Source organism: Eptatretus burgeri, chromosome 15, assembly GCF_056783735.1.
Source record: "Eptatretus burgeri isolate ZD-2024b chromosome 15, Ebu_testis_v1, whole genome shotgun sequence".
Lineage (NCBI taxonomy): Eukaryota > Metazoa > Chordata > Myxini > Myxiniformes > Myxinidae > Eptatretus > Eptatretus burgeri.
In genome coordinates this window covers 66,106,300-66,125,593 of record NC_140975.1, presented here as the reverse complement: position 1 = coordinate 66,125,593, position 19,294 = coordinate 66,106,300, and the positions used below count along the sequence as shown (strand labels likewise).

At 41.1% G+C, this 19,294-nt stretch overlaps 1 protein-coding gene across 3 annotated transcripts in view; it reads right to left on the bottom strand.

Annotated features, from left to right (window-relative positions):
- LOC147012375 (von Willebrand factor A domain-containing protein 5A-like) overlaps positions 1 to 19,294 on the bottom strand; it is a 162,992-nt gene that overhangs the window by 38,835 nt on the left and 104,863 nt on the right. For all 3 annotated transcript variants that reach the window (XM_085856469.1, XM_085856470.1, XM_085856467.1), the window contains one exon: positions 1,894 to 1,950. In XM_085856469.1, the coding sequence (XP_085712595.1) occupies positions 1,894 to 1,950 (57 nt within the window). The remainder of the gene's footprint in view (positions 1 to 1,893; positions 1,951 to 19,294) is intronic.

Below are 19,294 nucleotides of genomic sequence, written 5' to 3'. Positions count from 1 at the left end.
GCCCGACTGCATATTCTGTAACAAATGCCGTAAAAAGACAAAGATCAAGGGTATATGGACAACTGAAGCTACTTCAAGATTAAAATTTGATGGAGAGGAAACTATCAAATAAATAGAAGAAACAAAACAACATAAAAGGCTTCTTGTGCAGTTATTGGGTCTGAATGTTACACATCTATCCGTGATAACTCAGGGTAAATTGATAATATAGTTGCCAAAATGAAGACAAAAGGTGCAAAATACCATGACTATTATAAAGAATGGGAATTTGGGTCTTGACTTGAAGGAATGATCGGTAGATGAGGAACAAAGATACTACAAAATATATTCATTGGATTCATGTTAATCGTTGCTATTATTGTGATAGTGAAATGCTTGTTAATATTATTAACAAGATGTATGATGAAAGGTGTGACCCAGTTGGTGGTTACAAGAGCGTGCAGAAATTGAAATGGTCTTGGAGACAATGGAGGAAACCATAAAGGGGTTTTGCCAAATTGAAATGGAAGATTTGTACGATGACGATAACCACATGTGACCAAGCTGATGTGATTGGAGGTTTAAATTGAATATCTGCATTTATTCTGCTTCTATTCCCCATGTAAATTGCATTCAAAGTTGATTGGAAAAAAAAACATAAAATAAAATAAAAACTTGTTCAAACTAATGTTGTTTATCTATCCGACATTCAAAATTGCTTGAAATCTGTTGAGGACCAATCTGAAACATTGGAAATAGTTTCCTGATGCCATGAATAAGGGTCAACCTCAAAAGGGATGAGATCTGCCTCGATGACTAGTTCCGACCACGGAGACTCAAGAAAAGAGGCTTACCCTGGGAGATTTAAGTTTTCAACCATTGGGAAAAGGAGGTACCCCTCATGGTTCTATTAAAACCTACCTTGGGACCTCACAAACTATAAAAAAAAAGATTTGCCCGAGAAGATGACCCATGTTCCGGACACAGTTAAGATAAAGTTGGAATTGAGGTGATGGACCAATTTTGAATTGTGTCCTGTCCTTTTTCAGGACAAAAGGGGGAATTGTTGAAGTGATTTTCTATTTAATACATCTGTTTGGACCTTTCAGTGAAGAAAAACATTAAAGAATTGTGAGCAGTTTAAATAATTAAGCCAGAAATTATTCACAACCTTTTCTGTTACTGGTTTGGGAAAAGTGCTGAAGTGATCGTTATCTACTCACGGACAGCTTTGAATTTCATGTTTGAATCTTGAAAAGGATATTTGTGCTTTGAATTTTGTGAAGTTCATCCTCCATAAGCATTTTTGCTCAAATTGTCTGAATGCATCATTTTGTTGGAGTGTATATAAGTGACCGAGCTGAGGCACATAATTCGAGAGATCTTGACACCGTTGCTGTGTATTTTCTCTCTCTGTGGATCCATGTAAATAATGATTCAACTTTGTTAAAAATAAATTGTTAAAATAACATGTGAGTGAATTGTCTTCGACAGTGGACATGAAATATCTCACGGTGTCCTTTGCGAAGAGTAGGCGAGCTATCGCCGGCATCCTGAACAAATTACAAATTCCTTCCCAAACCGATAGAGGGCACTGTATCAGTGGCACCGCTGCGCCCTCAGTCAATGATGCAACCCAAAGCCAAGTGCTGCATACAAACGAAGAAGTTCCCTTTGGTTCCTGACCCAGACATTCCACCATGCACTTGTTACTCGTTTTTAACCAACAACGGATGGATGCACGAAATGGGAGAAAATACACAACCTCATGTTGGTTAAAAGGTTATTTTGTTGGGTTGTTTTTCATCATTTCTGTCTCACCATTATTAATAAATTAAAATGTTTTTACAGATAAACTTGAGATCAAACAATGCATGACTAAAGGTAGAGGAATATCATGTGCTATATTCTCACCTGTTGAAGCCAAGAAGCCAGAAGAAGGCAGCGGAGGGGGGGTTGGAAAATGTATGCCTGTGAAGATAGAAATACAAACAGGAATTAATGCAAAACTCTAATGATATTTTAGCACAATCTGTCATGCTTCCCTCTCTGACATACGTGTAACTTACACACATATCTATTGTGGGGGGGGGGGTGGGAAAGCTATCTCGGGCTACCACCAGACTCCCCGGAATTGCAGGCCATCGCACATGGATAATTTGGGTTGCTCACCGACCGTGAATGCCAATAACTCAACCACGTGACCGAAGGTCCTCCGTGTAAACCAGGTTACCTAATTAATCACATGACCTAATTACCGGGGGACACGCCTTCGGTACGCCTTGTCCGAAACTGATCACACTACCGAATCAGATGCAGCCGAGCGACGCTGCCAAGGACGTACCGGCTAAAAGGAATGGATTGTTGGGAGTAAAGTCCCGGCTCAGTTAGGATAAGGACCATGCTGGATCAATGAAAGAAAAGACAAAAACGAGCTGGGAATATTTCAACAAATATTAATTTACAGGCAGGTGAGGAAAGATAAGTGGCACAGTTAATTGTTTGTTGTTGTGTGGAAGACAGCAAGATATGTGAGAGGTGCGACAATAATCAAGCAACTTACGAAAGCAGACACAGAGCAGAGTTATTCGATGTAATTCTTCTGCACTCTTAACTTCAACAAGGACAGGCGCGAACACACACACACACACACACACACACACACACACACACACACACACACACACACACACACACACACACACACACACACACACACACACACACACACACACACACACACACAGATGAAGAGGAGTTAATGAAGAGAAAAAGGAGAGGAGATGAGGCTGATGGTCTCTCAATACCTTGCACGATTGCCTGACCGCGCCACCAGTACGTTTTGGGGGATGCTCCACTGGGCGATACCTCCCTGATAGCTGGCACATCATCTCTTGCTTCATAGCACTTCGTGCAGCTAACGTTGGTCCAGAGAATGAGATGCGACCATGGGGCATGAAGGGAGGGACTTAGGTGGAGCCAGCAGCGAGTGGCTGGAGAAAGGCGGAGTCCGAAGCAAGTGGGCAGAGTGGCAGACAGGATCAGCTGGGTGGGTGAAGTCAGCGATGAGACGGTGAAGAAAGGCAGAGTCAGCAGGCGAGTGGGCGGAGAAGGGCGGGTGGAGAAGGCGAGTTGGAGATCCAGTGAGTGAGAGAGAGGACAGACGGCTTCGCGATCCGTCCTTTATAGACCCTGCGATGCAGGGTGGGGTCATCACCCAGAAGCGGTGTCGTCACCCGAATCGGGCGCTCTGATTGGTACCGGCCGCCATGACCGGAAGCAGCCTCACTGCACATCCAGCTAGCCTTGCTGAGCTGCAGAATCGTCTCACTCCGAATCCCACGATATGAATCGCCTTGCACCAAACCCCGTGATATGAATCGCCTTGCACCGAATCCCATGCCATGCCCCGACGACCCGCAGTTGGTGCTGGTCAATGTGCCTGCTCCGTGGTGCGCCATGTGGCCCGAGCGATCGTGCCACACAGCATGCCTCTGCCTGGTAGCAGCTGCATCGAGGCGGAGGTGCGGGAGGATGTCCTTCGTCCGCGGAAGACATTTGTGGCCGTCGTGGTGAGCAAAAACAGATGGGAAGACGTTATTGTAACCCCATGCGCAGACCCGTCCAAAGATGTGTTATTCGTGCGCCGTTCTGTACGATGATAAAGTGTCACAGGCTGCGCGCGGGTTCGCTATTGTGCACGTGGTGAGCGTGCGGGTCCGCCCGCCATCGAGCATGCCCGGCACAGTGCGCGCGGGTGCGCCATTGTACACATGGTCAGCACGTGGGTCCGCCCTTCATCGAGCATGCCCCGTACAGTGTGCGCGGGTCCGCCACTGTACACGTGGTCATTTATTACGAGTCTGCGCCCGTATCTACTATCATATTCGTGGTTATCAGAGGCGGTGGGGTGCACGGTGCCAACCCCGATCCGCGCCATGAATTGAAGGGAAGAGCATAGATACAAGTGGATTGAAGAAGAATGTGCCGAGTGTGCACTGTATGTTGTTAGCATTTGGTGGGTTGGTTATGCCTCTGATCGCTTGAACAGTGGGTGGGGGTTGTCGCTGTGCGGCACATGTTCCGTGCAGCTTGGGCGGTTGGTATTGTCATCAGCACCGTCCATCTGTCCGTCTCTTTTTTCGACTTCTCCTGCCAAACTGTTGGGCCGATCCGCTTGAAATTTGGCAGCAACGTTCCTCTCGTGACTGGAAATTGGAATTGAAAAGCCTTTTCTGGTCACATGATGTTAAGTAGGTCAAAATGGCTGGCTTCGTAAATTTCTTCAAAAATCTTCTTCCTCAGACCCACCAGTCAGAATCCTACCAAATTTGGATTGCAACATTAGGACATGGTCGTAATGATAAATTGTGTAGCCATGCCGATCACGTGACCAGAGGTCTGTCAAAATGGCGGTCGCGCAAATTTCTTCCAAAATGTTCTTCTCTGGATGCACCAGTCAGAATGAGATCAAATCTTGGTTGCAACATTAGGCCAGGGTGGGGATGTTAATTATATTGCACAAGTCATGCGGATCACATGACCGGAAGTGTGTCAAAATGGCTGACAGTCAACGTTTGGGAAAAATCGCTTCAAATTCCTTCAAAAATCATCTTCTCCAGACCCACCAGTCAGAATGCTACCAAATTTGAGTTCCAACATTAGGCCAGGGCCCAGATAAGATACAGGTCCAGTGGTGCTGTTTTTTGTAAACAGTCAAGGCTCGTGAAAGAGCTGGACCACTGAACACATCAGAACACAATACAGGAAACCCTCCAATATCACGGGTTCCACTATCGTGGGTGTCTCCCAATCGCGGGCAACCAATTGTGTTCCGCTTCCATTATCATGGGATTTTATTTCGACAAATCACGGTTTTTGAGCTGAGATGAGTCATCGGTTGCGTCCCGTGCTTGAACGATTACCTTCCATTACGAGCCTTGTGGTGTTTCTTGCGCACCGTTTTTAATGAGGCCAAATGTAAAGCCATGGACAAAGTTAGTTGTACCAAAAGGCAGAGAAAGGTTATGATGTTGGGCAAAAAGATCGAGTTGTTACATTGTTTGGCTCGAGGAGACAATGCGGCATCTGTACGGGCCGCCATTATGAGGTCAATGACTGTTGGAAGAATCTTCCCCATTGTAATCCTCCTCATTTGTAAACCTTCATTATCATTCAAACCTAATTCTCAAACGTTCATTATCTTTCAAATGTCATTTCCCAACTCCGTATTTGAACCTTATTGTCAAACACTTAATTTCTGACTCTCGGATTCGAACCCCAATTCTCAAACACATTCTCCTGCACAGCTCATGAGGGTCATTCCGTGCCAACTCACTTAAGGGTCCCCAGGTCACCTCCTCAGATTTTGCTGGAAAAATTCTGAAATGTAGATCTATATGGCTCTACCCACCATGCAAAAGATTAGCTTTCAATTCCTCATAGTTTAAAAAAAATATCTATCTCGAGAGACCTTTAAAATTTGGCCCTAAAAATGTCAAATGTGAAAAACGCATTTTTTCCAACTTCAGTGGCTTATAATTTTATAATGGACTCCTCGAGAAAGCTAATATTGCAAATATTTACTAACTGGCATCCAAATTTTTCAATTATGACATCAGATAGCTTCTGGGATGCATATTTCTCACTCTATAGGAAGCTAAAATGGCTTTTTGGCCAAAACGAGCTAAAATAAGGTGAAACGATAGGAGCCCTCCTGAAAATATGGAACTTAGAATTTTTTCGTCATAACACAGTGATTATAGGGTCATTATCTATCTATAGATACATTTTTGCTGGGATAATACAGTTAGGTGATGAATTATAAAAGTTTTAACATAAGCCCTTGCCTCCGAGGGCTCTAAAATGGACTAATTTTGTCCCCTGGTTTGACCATGTTTAGGATCTTCATTTTTTCTAAAGATTGCCTCATATAAGATGTGTCTACTGACCGAATAATTTTATCTAACGCCTATGGCTTCATAGTAAAATAAATTTTTATTTACATCACGTTTTTTATAATTATTCACTTTTTTCATATTCAGAAGTTTATAAATCTTAAATGGAACTATCCAGGAAAGAGTTACTGCAGAATTTTATAAACTGGTATACAAAATTTCAGATTGTGGCATCAGAATGTCTCAAGAAAGCACATAATCTAGTTTTAGGAAGCCAAATATGGCAATTTGGCCCACTTGGTACAAAACAAGGTGAACTTGCAGGGGTGTGCATGAGGCTAAATTATGCTTCTTATTAGACATTAGTGATAAGGATGTTATTTTTTCATAAATACATGCTAATGATTACTTTCGTAAGTGATTGCAAATTATAAATTAGAACAAATTTGATTAGTTGAGTCGCAGCTTTTTTATTTACAGATATACAGAGACAATGAATATGAGAAATTTTTAAGTAATTCCTGATCTCCATGAAATCAATTCTTGTGACTTCTTCTCCAAACCAGCAACTTGTTTTAGCCCAACCTTCCTTGTATAATAGGTCTTGTGACACTCCATGTCTAATTTGGTTCCAACAGTGCATCTACTTGTCAAACTTGTGCCACTGTGCCCAGGTTTTTCTGCATCCATTTCCTTTGTTTCCTCCTCTCCTTTGTTCACCAAACAGACAAACAGACAGACAGGTTGACTGTGCTGCCCCTAGTGTTGTGACAGACCATTACTCCATCTCGTGGTGTATGTCATAACTAATGACTTCAAGTAGAAAACTGTAGTCACATGATGTTTATTTTTAATTAAAACCCAAGCATATGTTTGGATTATCATTACAAGAATTTATTTTTGAATAAAAAATGTACTTATAATTATTAATTTATGAGAAGAATAATCTAAGTTGTTACATAACCTCAGTTAATGCCCCCTGCATATTCACCATTTTTGGTCAAAGTGGCATTATCAACTTCCTACAGAAAGAAACATATGCATTTATCAGGCATTCTGATGACAGGTCCTTAAATTTCATATGCCAGTTTATAAATATCTGCAGTATCACTTTGCTGGAGTGTTCAGTTCAGATTTATAAGCTCATGAATATGAAAAAAGTGAATAAATATAAAAAACGTGCATGCAAATAAAAATTTATTTTAATATGAAGCCATGGGCGTGAGATAAAATTATTCGGTCAGTAGACACATGAGGCAATCTTGAAAGAAAAAAATGAAGATCCTAAACCCCGAGCCACATGGTCAAACCAGGGGACAAAATAGGGTCCATTTTAGAGCCCTCGGAGGCAAGGGCTTATGGTAAAACTTTTATAATTCATCACCTAACTGTATTATCCCAACAAAAATGTATCTATAGATAGATAATGACCCTATAATCACTGTGTTATGAGGAAAAAATTCTAAATTGTTCCATATTTTCAGGAGGGCTACCATAGTTTCACCTTATTTTAGCTCGTTTTGGCCCAAAAGCTATTTTTAGCTTCCTATAGAGTGAGAAATATGCATCCCAGAGGCTATCTGATGCCATAATTGAAAAAGCTGGATGCCAATTAGTAAATATTTGCAATATTAACTTTCTAGAGGAGTCCATTATAAAATTATAAGCCCCTGAAGTTGAAAAAAATGCGTTTTTCACATTTGGCATTTTTAGGGCCAAATTTCAAAGGTCTCTCGAGATAGATATTTTTTAAACTATGAGGAATTGAAAGCTAATGTTTTGCATGGTGGGTAGAGCCATATAGATCTACATTTAAGAATTTTTCCAGCAAAATCTGAGGAGGTGACCTGGGGAGGTTTTTGAAATTTAGATGAGTTGGCACGGAATGACCCATGAAATAAATCAGGGTGAAGGGGTTTATAATGGAACGGGTTTTTAACATCCACGAGATGGGATGATTTTGCAAGACGATGTCAATTTTTACCTACAAACACTGATGTAATGTGCCCTGCTGTTCTCTGCTCAGGAACCGAAGAAAAATGCCGCTCTGGAAGAGATGTCAAATTGCCGCCCTCTCGTAAATCGCATGCTGAATTTAACACAAAGCCTCATGAAATAACTTTATTACAAACCAAATTAAGTACAGTACATTTGCAAGTAAACGGCTACACCTTTGTTTTCCACCTTTCTTCATCATCATTGGCCTAATTATCTTTATCAACAAATCTCTCAATGGTGAAGAATCACTTTAAAAATTAAATAATTCTCGTATCCAAATCCGGAATCGGATCTCCACCAAAATCGAATCCATTCGTCTTTGTAACACATCCAAAATGTCCACCAAGTATCGTCCGAATCGGTCCACAACTTTTTGAGATATCGTGCTATATAACATTTTTGGCCCAATCTCTCAATGGTGGGGAATCACTTAAAAATTCTAGTCGTCGGATCCAGATGCTCACCAAAATCAAATCAATTCTTCCTAGTCACACACCCAAACTGTCCACCAAGTTTCGTCCGAATCCGTCCACAAATTTTTGATATATCTTGTTATACATTATTTTTGTCCCTATCTCATATTGGTGAAGAATCACTTTAAAAAAAATCTAGTTGTTGGATCCGGATCGGAATCTTCACCAAAGTCGAATCAGTTCGTCCTTGTCACACACCAAACCTGTCCACAAAATTTCATCCGGATCCATCAATAACTTTTTGAGATATCCTGTACACAAACAAACAGACAAACAGACAGAAAGTGGTGAAAACATACACAGTATCCTTCTTCACCTTCGGTGGCGGAGGTAAAAATCCACCAAGCTGTTAGCTCGTATATAAATCCTCCGAGCTCATACACAAAATGATTTTTTTTATACATCAATTTGCATTGAAATGGGTTCTGTTCTGTTCTTGCTTACGGCAGCTTTGCTGCCAGGTAACTATCATTTTTTGGAAGCACAGCTGTGCGGCTGATGCTGTGCCCCTGCCGGGTGACTACCAAGGATATCATAGGCATCGAGACTATTGTCAGTAAACCTAAATAGATTGGCTAAATCTACTGAATCAAATCCTGAACCATCATGCTCATCACGTAACCCAAGGAGATCCTCAGCAGATGGAACCAAACAGACCTTCAAGCAAGCCCGACTGCATATTCTGTAACAAATGCCGTAAAAAGACAAAGATCAAGGGTATATGGACAACTGAAGCTACTTCAAGATTAAAATTTGATGGAGAGGAAACTATCAAATAAATAGAAGAAACAAAAAAAGATAAAAGGCTTCTTGTGCAGTTATTGGGTCTGAATGTTACACATCTATCCGTGATAACTCAGGGTAAATTGATAATATAGTTGCCAAAATGAAGACAAAAGGTGCAAAATACCATGACTATTATAAAGAATGGGAATTTGGGTCTTGACTTGAAGGAATGATCGGTAGATGAGGAACAAAGATACTACAAAATATATTCATTGGATTCATGTTAATCGTTGCTATTATTGTGATAGTGAAATGCTTGTTAATATTATTAACAAGATGTATGATGAAAGGTGTGACCCAGTTGGTGGTTACAAGAGCGTGCAGAAATTGAAATGGTCTTGGAGACAATGGAGGAAACCATAAAGGGGTTTTGCCAAATTGAAATGGAAGATTTGTACGATGACGATAACCACATGTGACCAAGCTGATGTGATTGGAGGTTTAAATTGAATATCTGCATTTATTCTGCTTCTATTCCCCATGTAAATTGCATTCAAAGTTGATTGGAAAAAAAAACATAAAATAAAATAAAAACTTGTTCAAACTAATGTTGTTTATCTATCCGACATTCAAAATTGCTTGAAATCTGTTGAGGACCAATCTGAAACATTGGAAATAGTTTCCTGATGCCATGAATAAGGGTCAACCTCAAAAGGGATGAGATCTGCCTCGATGACTAGTTCCGACCACGGAGACTCAAGAAAAGAGGCTTACCCTGGGAGATTTAAGTTTTCAACCATTGGGAAAAGGAGGTACCCCTCATGGTTCTATTAAAACCTACCTTGGGACCTCACAAACTATAAAAAAAAAGATTTGCCCGAGAAGATGACCCATGTTCCGGACACAGTTAAGATAAAGTTGGAATTGAGGTGATGGACCAATTTTGAATTGTGTCCTGTCCTTTTTCAGGACAAAAGGGGGAATTGTTGAAGTGATTTTCTATTTAATACATCTGTTTGGACCTTTCAGTGAAGAAAAACATTAAAGAATTGTGAGCAGTTTAAATAATTAAGCCAGAAATTATTCACAACCTTTTCTGTTACTGGTTTGGGAAAAGTGCTGAAGTGATCGTTATCTACTCACGGACAGCTTTGAATTTCATGTTTGAATCTTGAAAAGGACATTTGTGCTTTGAATTTTGTGAAGTTCATCCTCCATAAGCATTTTTGCTCAAATTGTCTGAATGCATCATTTTGTTGGAGTGTATATAAGTGACCGAGCTGAGGCACATAATTCGAGAGATCTTGACACCGTTGCTGTGTATTTTCTCTCTCTGTGGATCCATGTAAATAATGATTCAACTTTGTTAAAAATAAATTGTTAAAATAACATGTGAGTGAATTGTCTTCGACAGTGGACATGAAATATCTCACGGTGTCCTTTGCGAAGAGTAGGCGAGCTATCGCCGGCATCCTGAACAAATTACAAATTCCTTCCCAAACCGATAGAGGGCACTGTATCAGTGGCACCGCTGCGCCCTCAGTCAATGATGCAACCCAAAGCCAAGTGCTGCATACAAACGAAGAAGTTCCCTTTGGTTCCTGACCCAGACATTCCACCATGCACTTGTTACTCGTTTTTAACCAACAACGGATGGATGCACGAAATGGGAGAAAATACACAACCTCATGTTGGTTAAAAAGGTTATTTTGTTGGGTTGTTTTTCATCATTTCTGTCTCACCATTATTAATAAATTAAAATGTTTTTACAGATAAACTTGAGATCAAACAATGCATGACTAAAGGTAGAGGAATATCATGTGCTATATTCTCACCTGTTGAAGCCAAGAAGCCAGAAGAAGGCAGCGGAGGGGGGGTTGGAAAATGTATGCCTGTGAAGATAGAAATACAAACAGGAATTAATGCAAAACTCTAATGATATTTTAGCACAATCTGTCATGCTTCCCTCTCTGACATACGTGTAACTTACACACATATCTATTGTGGGGGGGGTGGGAAAGCTATCTCGGGCTACCACCAGACTCCCCGGAATTGCAGGCCATCGCACATGGATAATTTGGGTTGCTCACCGACCGTGAATGCCAATAACTCAACCACGTGACCGAAGGTCCTCCGTGTAAACCAGGTTACCTAATTAATCACATGACCTAATTACCGGGGGACACGCCTTCGGTACGCCTTGTCCGAAACTGATCACACTACCGAATCAGATGCAGCCGAGCGACGCTGCCAAGGACGTACCGGCTAAAAGGAATGGATTGTTGGGAGTAAAGTCCCGGCTCAGTTAGGATAAGGACCATGCTGGATCAATGAAAGAAAAGACAAAAACGAGCTGGGAATATTTCAACAAATATTAATTTACAGGCAGGTGAGGAAAGATAAGTGGCACAGTTAATTGTTTGTTGTTGTGTGGAAGACAGCAAGATATGTGAGAGGTGCGACAATAATCAAGCAACTTACGAAAGCAGACACAGAGCAGAGTTATTCGATGTAATTCTTCTGCACTCTTAACTTCAACAAGGACAGGCGCGAACACACACACACACACACACACACACACACACACACACACACACACACACACACACACACACACACACACACACACACACACACACACACACACACACAGATGAAGAGGAGTTAATGAAGAGAAAAAGGAGGGGAGATGAGGCTAACGGTCTCTCAATACCTTGCACGATTGCCCGACCACGCCATCAGGACGTTTTGGGGGGATGCTCCACTGGGCAATACCTCCCTGATAGTTGGCATGTCGTCTCTTGCTTCATGGCACTTCGTGCAGCTGGCATCGGTCCAGAGAATGAGAAGCGACCATCAGGCATGAAGGGAGGGACTTGGGTGGAGCCAGCAGCGAGTGGCTGGAGAAAGGCGGAGTCCGAAGCAAGTGGGCAGAGTGGCAGACAGGATCAGCTGGGTGGGTGAAGTCAGCGATGAGACGGTGAAGAAAGGCAGAGTCAGCAGGCGAGTGGGCGGAGAAGGGCGGGTGGAGAAGGCGAGTTGGAGATCCAGTGAGTGAGAGAGAGGACAGACGGCTTCGCGATCCGTCCTTTATAGACCCTGCGATGCAGGGTGGGGTCGTCACCCAGAAGCGGTGTCGTCACCCGAATCGGGCGCTCTGATTGGTACCGGCCGCCATGACCGGAAGCAGCCTCACTGCACATCCAGCTAGCCTTGCTGAGCTGCAGAATCGTCTCACTCCGAATCCCACGATATGAATCGCCTTGCACCAAACCCCGTGATATGAATCGCCTTGCACCGAATCCCATGCCATGCCCCGACGACCCGCAGTTGGTGCTGGTCAATGTGCCTGCTCCGTGGTGCGCCATGTGGCCCGAGCGATCGTGCCACACAGCATGCCTCTGCCTGGTAGCAGCTGCATCGAGGCGGAGGTGCGGGAGGATGTCCTTCGTCCGCGGAAGACATTTGTGGCCGTCGTGGTGAGCAAAAACAGATGGGAAGACGTTATTGTAACCCCATGCGCAGACCCGTCCAAAGATGTGTTATTCGTGCGCCGTTCTGTACGATGATAAAGTGTCACAGGCTGCGCGCGGGTTCGCTATTGTGCACGTGGTGAGCGTGCGGGTCCGCCCGCCATCGAGCATGCCCGGCACAGTGCGCGCGGGTGCGCCATTGTACACATGGTCAGCACGTGGGTCCGCCCTTCATCGAGCATGCCCCGTACAGTGTGCGCGGGTCCGCCACTGTACACGTGGTCATTTATTACGAGTCTGCGCCCGTATCTACTATCATATTCGTGGTTATCAGAGGCGGTGGGGTGCACGGTGCCAACCCCGATCCGCGCCATGAATTGAAGGGAAGAGCATAGATACAAGTGGATTGAAGAAGAATGTGCCGAGTGTGCACTGTATGTTGTTAGCATTTGGTGGGTTGGTTATGCCTCTGATCCCTTGAACAGTGGGTGGGGGTTGTCGCTGTGCGGCACATGTTCCGTGCAGCTTGGGCGGTTGGTATTGTCATCAGCACCGTCCATCTGTCCGTCTCCTTTTTCGACTTCTCCTGCCAAACTGTTGGGCCGATCCGCTTGAAATTTGGCAGCAACGTTCCTCTCGTGACTGGAAATTGGAATTGAAAAGCCTTTTCTGGTCACATGATGTTAAGTAGGTCAAAATGGCTGGCTTCGTAAATTTCTTCAAAAATCTTCTTCCTCAGACCCACCAGTCAGAATCCTACCAAATTTGGATTGCAACATTAGGACATGGTCGTAATGATAAATTGTGTAGCCATGCCGATCACGTGACCAGAGGTCTGTCAAAATGGCGGTCGCGCAAATTTCTTCCAAAATGTTCTTCTCTGGATGCACCAGTCAGAATGAGATCAAATCTTGGTTGCAACATTAGGCCAGGGTGGGGATGTTAATTATATTGCACAAGTCATGCGGATCACATGACCGGAAGTGTGTCAAAATGGCTGACAGTCAACGTTTGGGAAAAATCGCTTCAAATTCCTTCAAAAATCATCTTCTCCAGACCCACCAGTCAGAATGCTACCAAATTTGAGTTCCAACATTAGGCCAGGGCCCAGATAAGATACAGGTCCAGTGGTGCTGTTTTTTGTAAACAGTCAAGGCTCGTGAAAGAGCTGGACCACTGAACACATCAGAACACAATACAGGAAACCCTCCAATATCACGGGTTCCACTATCGTGGGTGTCTCCCAATCGCAGGCAACCAATTGTGTTCCGCTTCCATTATCATGGGATTTTATTTCGACAAATCACGGTTTTTGAGCTGAGATGAGTCATCGGTTGCGTCCCGTGCTTGAACGATTACCTTCCATTACGAGCCTTGTGGTGTTTCTTGCGCACCGTTTTTAATGAGGCCAAATGTAAAGCCATGGACAAAGTTAGTTGTACCAAAAGGCAGAGAAAGGTTATGATGTTGGGCAAAAAGATCGAGTTGTTACATTGTTTGGCTCGAGGAGACAATGCGGCATCTGTACGGGCCACCATTATGAGGTCAATGACTGTTGGAAGAATCTTCCCCATTGTAATCTTCCTCATTTGTAAACCTTCATTATCATTCAAACCTAATTCTCAAACGTTCATTATCTTTCAAATGTCATTTCCCAACTCCGTATTTGAACCTTATTGTCAAACACTTAATTTCTGACTCTCGGATTCGAACCCCAATTCTCAAACACATTCTCCTGCACAGCTCATGAGGGTCATTCCGTGCCAACTCACTTAAGGGTCCCCAGGTCACCTCCTCAGATTTTGCTGGAAAAATTCTGAAATGTAGATCTATATGGCTCTACCCACCATGCAAAAGATTAGCTTTCAATTCCTCATAGTTTAAAAAAAATATCTATCTCGAGAGACCTTTAAAATTTGGCCCTAAAAATGTCAAATGTGAAAAACGCATTTTTTTCCAACTTCAGTGGCTTATAATTTTATAATGGACTCCTCGAGAAAGCTAATATTGCAAATATTTACTAACTGGCATCCAAATTTTTCAATTATGACATCAGATAGCTTCTGGGATGCATATTTCTCACTCTATAGGAAGCTAAAATGGCTTTTTGGCCAAAACGAGCTAAAATAAGGTGAAACGATAGGAGCCCTCCTGAAAATATGGAACTTAGAATTTTTTCGTCATAACACAGTGATTATAGGGTCATTATCTATCTATAGATACATTTTTGCTGGGATAATACAGTTAGGTGATGAATTATAAAAGTTTTAACATAAGCCCTTGCCTCCGAGGGCTCTAAAATGGACTAATTTTGTCCCCTGGTTTGACCATGTTTAGGATCTTCATTTTTTTTTCTAAAGATTGCCTCATATAAGATGTGTCTACTGACCGAATAATTTTATCTAACGCCTATGGCTTCATAGTAAAATAAATTTTTATTTACATCACGTTTTTTATAATTATTCACTTTTTTCATATTCAGAAGTTTATAAATCTTAAATGGAACTATCCAGGAAAGAGTTACTGCAGAATTTTATAAACTGGTATACAAAATTTCAGATTGTGGCATCAGAATGTCTCAAGAAAGCACATAATCTAGTTTTAGGAAGCCAAATATGGCAATTTGGCCCACTTGGTACAAAACAAGGTGAACTTGCAGGGGTGTGCATGAGGCTAAATTATGCTTCTTATTAGACATTAGTGATAAGGATGTTATTTTTTCATAAATACATGCTAATGATTACTTTCGTAAGTGATTGCAAATTATAAATTAGAACAAATTTGATTAGTTGAGTCGCAGATTTCTTATTTACAGATATACAGAGACAATGAATATGAGAAATTTTTAAGTAATTCCTGATCTCCATGAAATCAATTCTTGTGACTTCTTCTCCAAACCAGCAACTTGTTTTAGCCCAACCTTCCTTGTATAATAGGTCTTGTGACACTCCATGTCTAATTTGGTTCCAACAGTGCATCTACTTGTCAAACTTGTGCCACTGTGCCCAGGTTTTTCTGCATCCATTTCCTTTGTTTCCTCCTCTCCTTTGTTCACCAAACAGACAAACAGACAGACAGGTTGACTGTGCTGCCCCTAGTGTTGTGACAGACCATTACTCCATCTCGTGGTGTATGTCATAACTAATGACTTCAAGTAGAAAACTGTAGTCACATGATGTTTATTTTTAATTAAAACCCAAGCATATGTTTGGATTATCATTACAAGAATTTATTTTTGAATAAAAAATGTACTTATAATTATTAATTTATGAGAAGAATAATCTAAGTTGTTACATAACCTCAGTTAATGCCCCCTGCATATTCACCATTTTTGGTCAAAGTGGCATTATCAACTTCCTACAGAAAGAAACATATGCATTTATCAGGCATTCTGATGACAGGTCCTTAAATTTCATATGCCAGTTTATAAATATCTGCAGTATCACTTTGCTGGAGTGTTCAGTTTCAGATTTATAAGCTCATGAATATGAAAAAAGTGAATAAATATAAAAAACGTGCATGCAAATAAAAATTTATTTTAATATGAAGCCATGGGCGTGAGATAAAATTATTCGGTCAGTAGACACATGAGGCAATCTTGAGAAAAAAAATGAAGATCCTAAACCCCGAGCCACATGGTCAAACCAGGGGACAAAATAGGGTCCATTTTAGAGCCCTCGGAGGCAAGGGCTTATGGTAAAACTTTTATAATTCATCACCTAACTGTATTATCCCAACAAAAATGTATCTATAGATAGATAAAGACCCTATAATCACTGTGTTATGAGGAAAAAATTCTAAATTGTTCCATATTTTCAGGAGGGCTACCATAGTTTCACCTTATTTTAGCTCGTTTTGGCCCAAAAGCTATTTTTAGCTTCCTATAGAGTGAGAAATATGCATCCCAGAGGCTATCTCATGCCATAATTGAAAAAGCTGGATGCCAATTAGTAAATATTTGCAATATTAACTTTCTAGAGGAGTCCATTATAAAATTATAAGCCCCTGAAGTTGAAAAAAATGTGTTTTTCACACTTGGCATTTTTAGGGCCAAATTTCAAAGGTCTCTCGAGATAGATATTTTTTAAACTATGAGGAATTGAAAGCTAATGTTTTGCATGGTGGGTAGAGCCATATAGATGTACATTTAAGAATTTTTCCAGCAAAATCTGAGGAGGTGACCTGGGGAGGTTTTTGAAATTTAGATGAGTTGGCACGGAATGACCCATGAAATAAATCAGGGTGAAGGGGTTTATAATGGAACGGGTTTTTAACATCCACGAGATGGGATGATTTTGCAAGACGATGTCAATTTTTACCTACAAACACTGATGTAATGTGCCCTGCTGTTCTCTGCTCAGGAACCGAAGAAAAATGCCGCTCTGGAAGAGATGTCAAATTGCCGCCCTCTCGTAAATCGCATGCTGAATTTAACACAAAGCCTCATGAAATAACTTTATTACAAACCAAATTAAGTGCAGTACATTTGCAAGTAAACGGCTACACCTTTGTTTTCCACCTTTCTTCATCATCATTGGCCTAATTATCTTTATCAACAAATCTCTCAATGGTGAAGAATCACTTTAAAAATTAAATAATTCTCATATCCAAATCCGGAATCGGATCTTCACCAAAATCGAATCCATTCGTCTTTGCAACACATCCAAAATGTCCACCAAGTATCGTCCGAATCGGTCCACAACTTTTTGAGATATTGTGCTATATAACATTTTTGGCCCAATCTCTCAATGGAGGGGAATCACTTAAAAATTCTAGTCGTCGGATCCAGATGCTCACCAAAATCAAATGAATTCTTCCTAGTCACACACCCAAACTGTCCACCAAGTTTCGTCCGAATCCGTCCACAAATTTTTGATATATCTTGTTATACATTATTTTTGTCCCTATCTCATATTGGTGAAGAATCACTTTTAAAAAAATCTAGTTGTTGGATCCGGATCGGAATCTTCACCAAAGTCGAATCAGTTCGTCCTTGTCACACACCAAACCTGTCCACAAAATTTCATCCGGATCCATCAATAACTTTTTGAGATATCCTGTACACAAACAAACAGACAAACAGACAGAAAGTGGTGAAAACATACACAGTATCCTTCTTCACCTTCGGTGGCGGAGGTAAAAATCCACCAAGCTGTTAGCTCGTATATAAATCCTCCGAGCTCATACACAAAATGATTTTTTTTTATATACATCAATTTGCATTGAAATAGGTTCTGTTCTGTTCTTGCTTACGGCAGCTTTGCTGCCAGGTAACTATCATTTTTTGGAAGCACATCTGTGCGGCTGATGCTGTGCCCCTGCCGGGTGACTACCAAGGATATCATAGGCATCGAGACTATTGTCTGTAAACCTAAATAGATTGGCTAAATCTACTGAATCAAATCCTGAACCATCATGCTCATCACGTAACCCAAGGAGATCCTCAGCAGATGGAACCAAACAGACCTTCAAGCAAGCCCGACTGCATATTCTGTAACAAATGCCGTAAAAAGACAAAGATCAAGGGTATATGGACAACTGAAGCTACTTCAAGATTAAAATTTGATGGAGAGGAAACTATCAAATAAATAGAAGAAACAAAAAAAGATAAAAGGCTTCTTGTGCAGTTATTGGGTCTGAATGTTACACATCTATCCGTGATAACTCAGGGTAAATTGATAATATAGCTGCCAAAATGAAGACAAAAGGTGCAAAATACCATGACTATTATAAAGAATGGGAATTTGGGTCTTGACTTGAAGGAATGATCGGTAGATGAGGAACAAAGATACTACAAAATATATTAATTGGATTCATGTTAATCATTGCTATTATTGTGATAGTGAAATGCTTGTTAATATTATTAACAAGATGTATGATGAAAGGTGTGACCCAGTTGGTGGTTACAAGAGCGTGCAGAAATTGAAATGGTCTTGGAGACAATGGAGGAAACCATAAAGGGGTTTTGCCAAATTGAAATGGAAGATTTTTACGATGACGATAACCACATGTGACCAAGCTGATGTGATTGGAGGTTTAAATTGAATATCTGCATTTATTCTGCTTCTATTCCCCATGTAAATTGCATTCAAAGTTGATTGGAAAAAAAAACATAAAATAAAATAAAAACTTGTTCAAACTAATGTTGTTTATCTATCCGACATTCAAAATTGCTTGAAATCTGTTGAGGACCAATCTGAAACATTGGAAATAGTTTCCTGATGCCATGAATAAGGGTCAACCTCAAAAGGGATGAGATCTGCCTCGATGACTAGTTCCGACCACGGAGACTCAAGAAAAGAGGCTTACCCTGGGAGATTTAAGTTTTCAACCATTGGGAAAAGGAGCTACCCCTCATGGTTCTATTAAAACCTACCTTGGGACCTCACAAACTATAAAAAAAAAAGATTTGCCCGAGAAGATGACCCATGTTCCGGACACAGTTAAGATAAAGTTGGAATTGAGGTGATGGACCAATTTTGAATTGTGTCCTGTACCTTTTTCAGGACAAAAGGGGGAATTGTTGAAGTGATTTTCTATTTAATACATCTGTTTGGACCTTTCAGTGAAGAAAAACATTAAAGAATTGTGAGCAGTTTAAATAATGAAGCCAGAAATTATTCACAACCTTTTCTGTTACTGGTTTGGGAAAAGTGCTGAAGTGATCGTTATCTACTCACGGACAGCTTTGAATTTCATGTTTGAATCTTGAAAAGGATATTTGTGCTTTGAATTTTGTGAAGTTCAT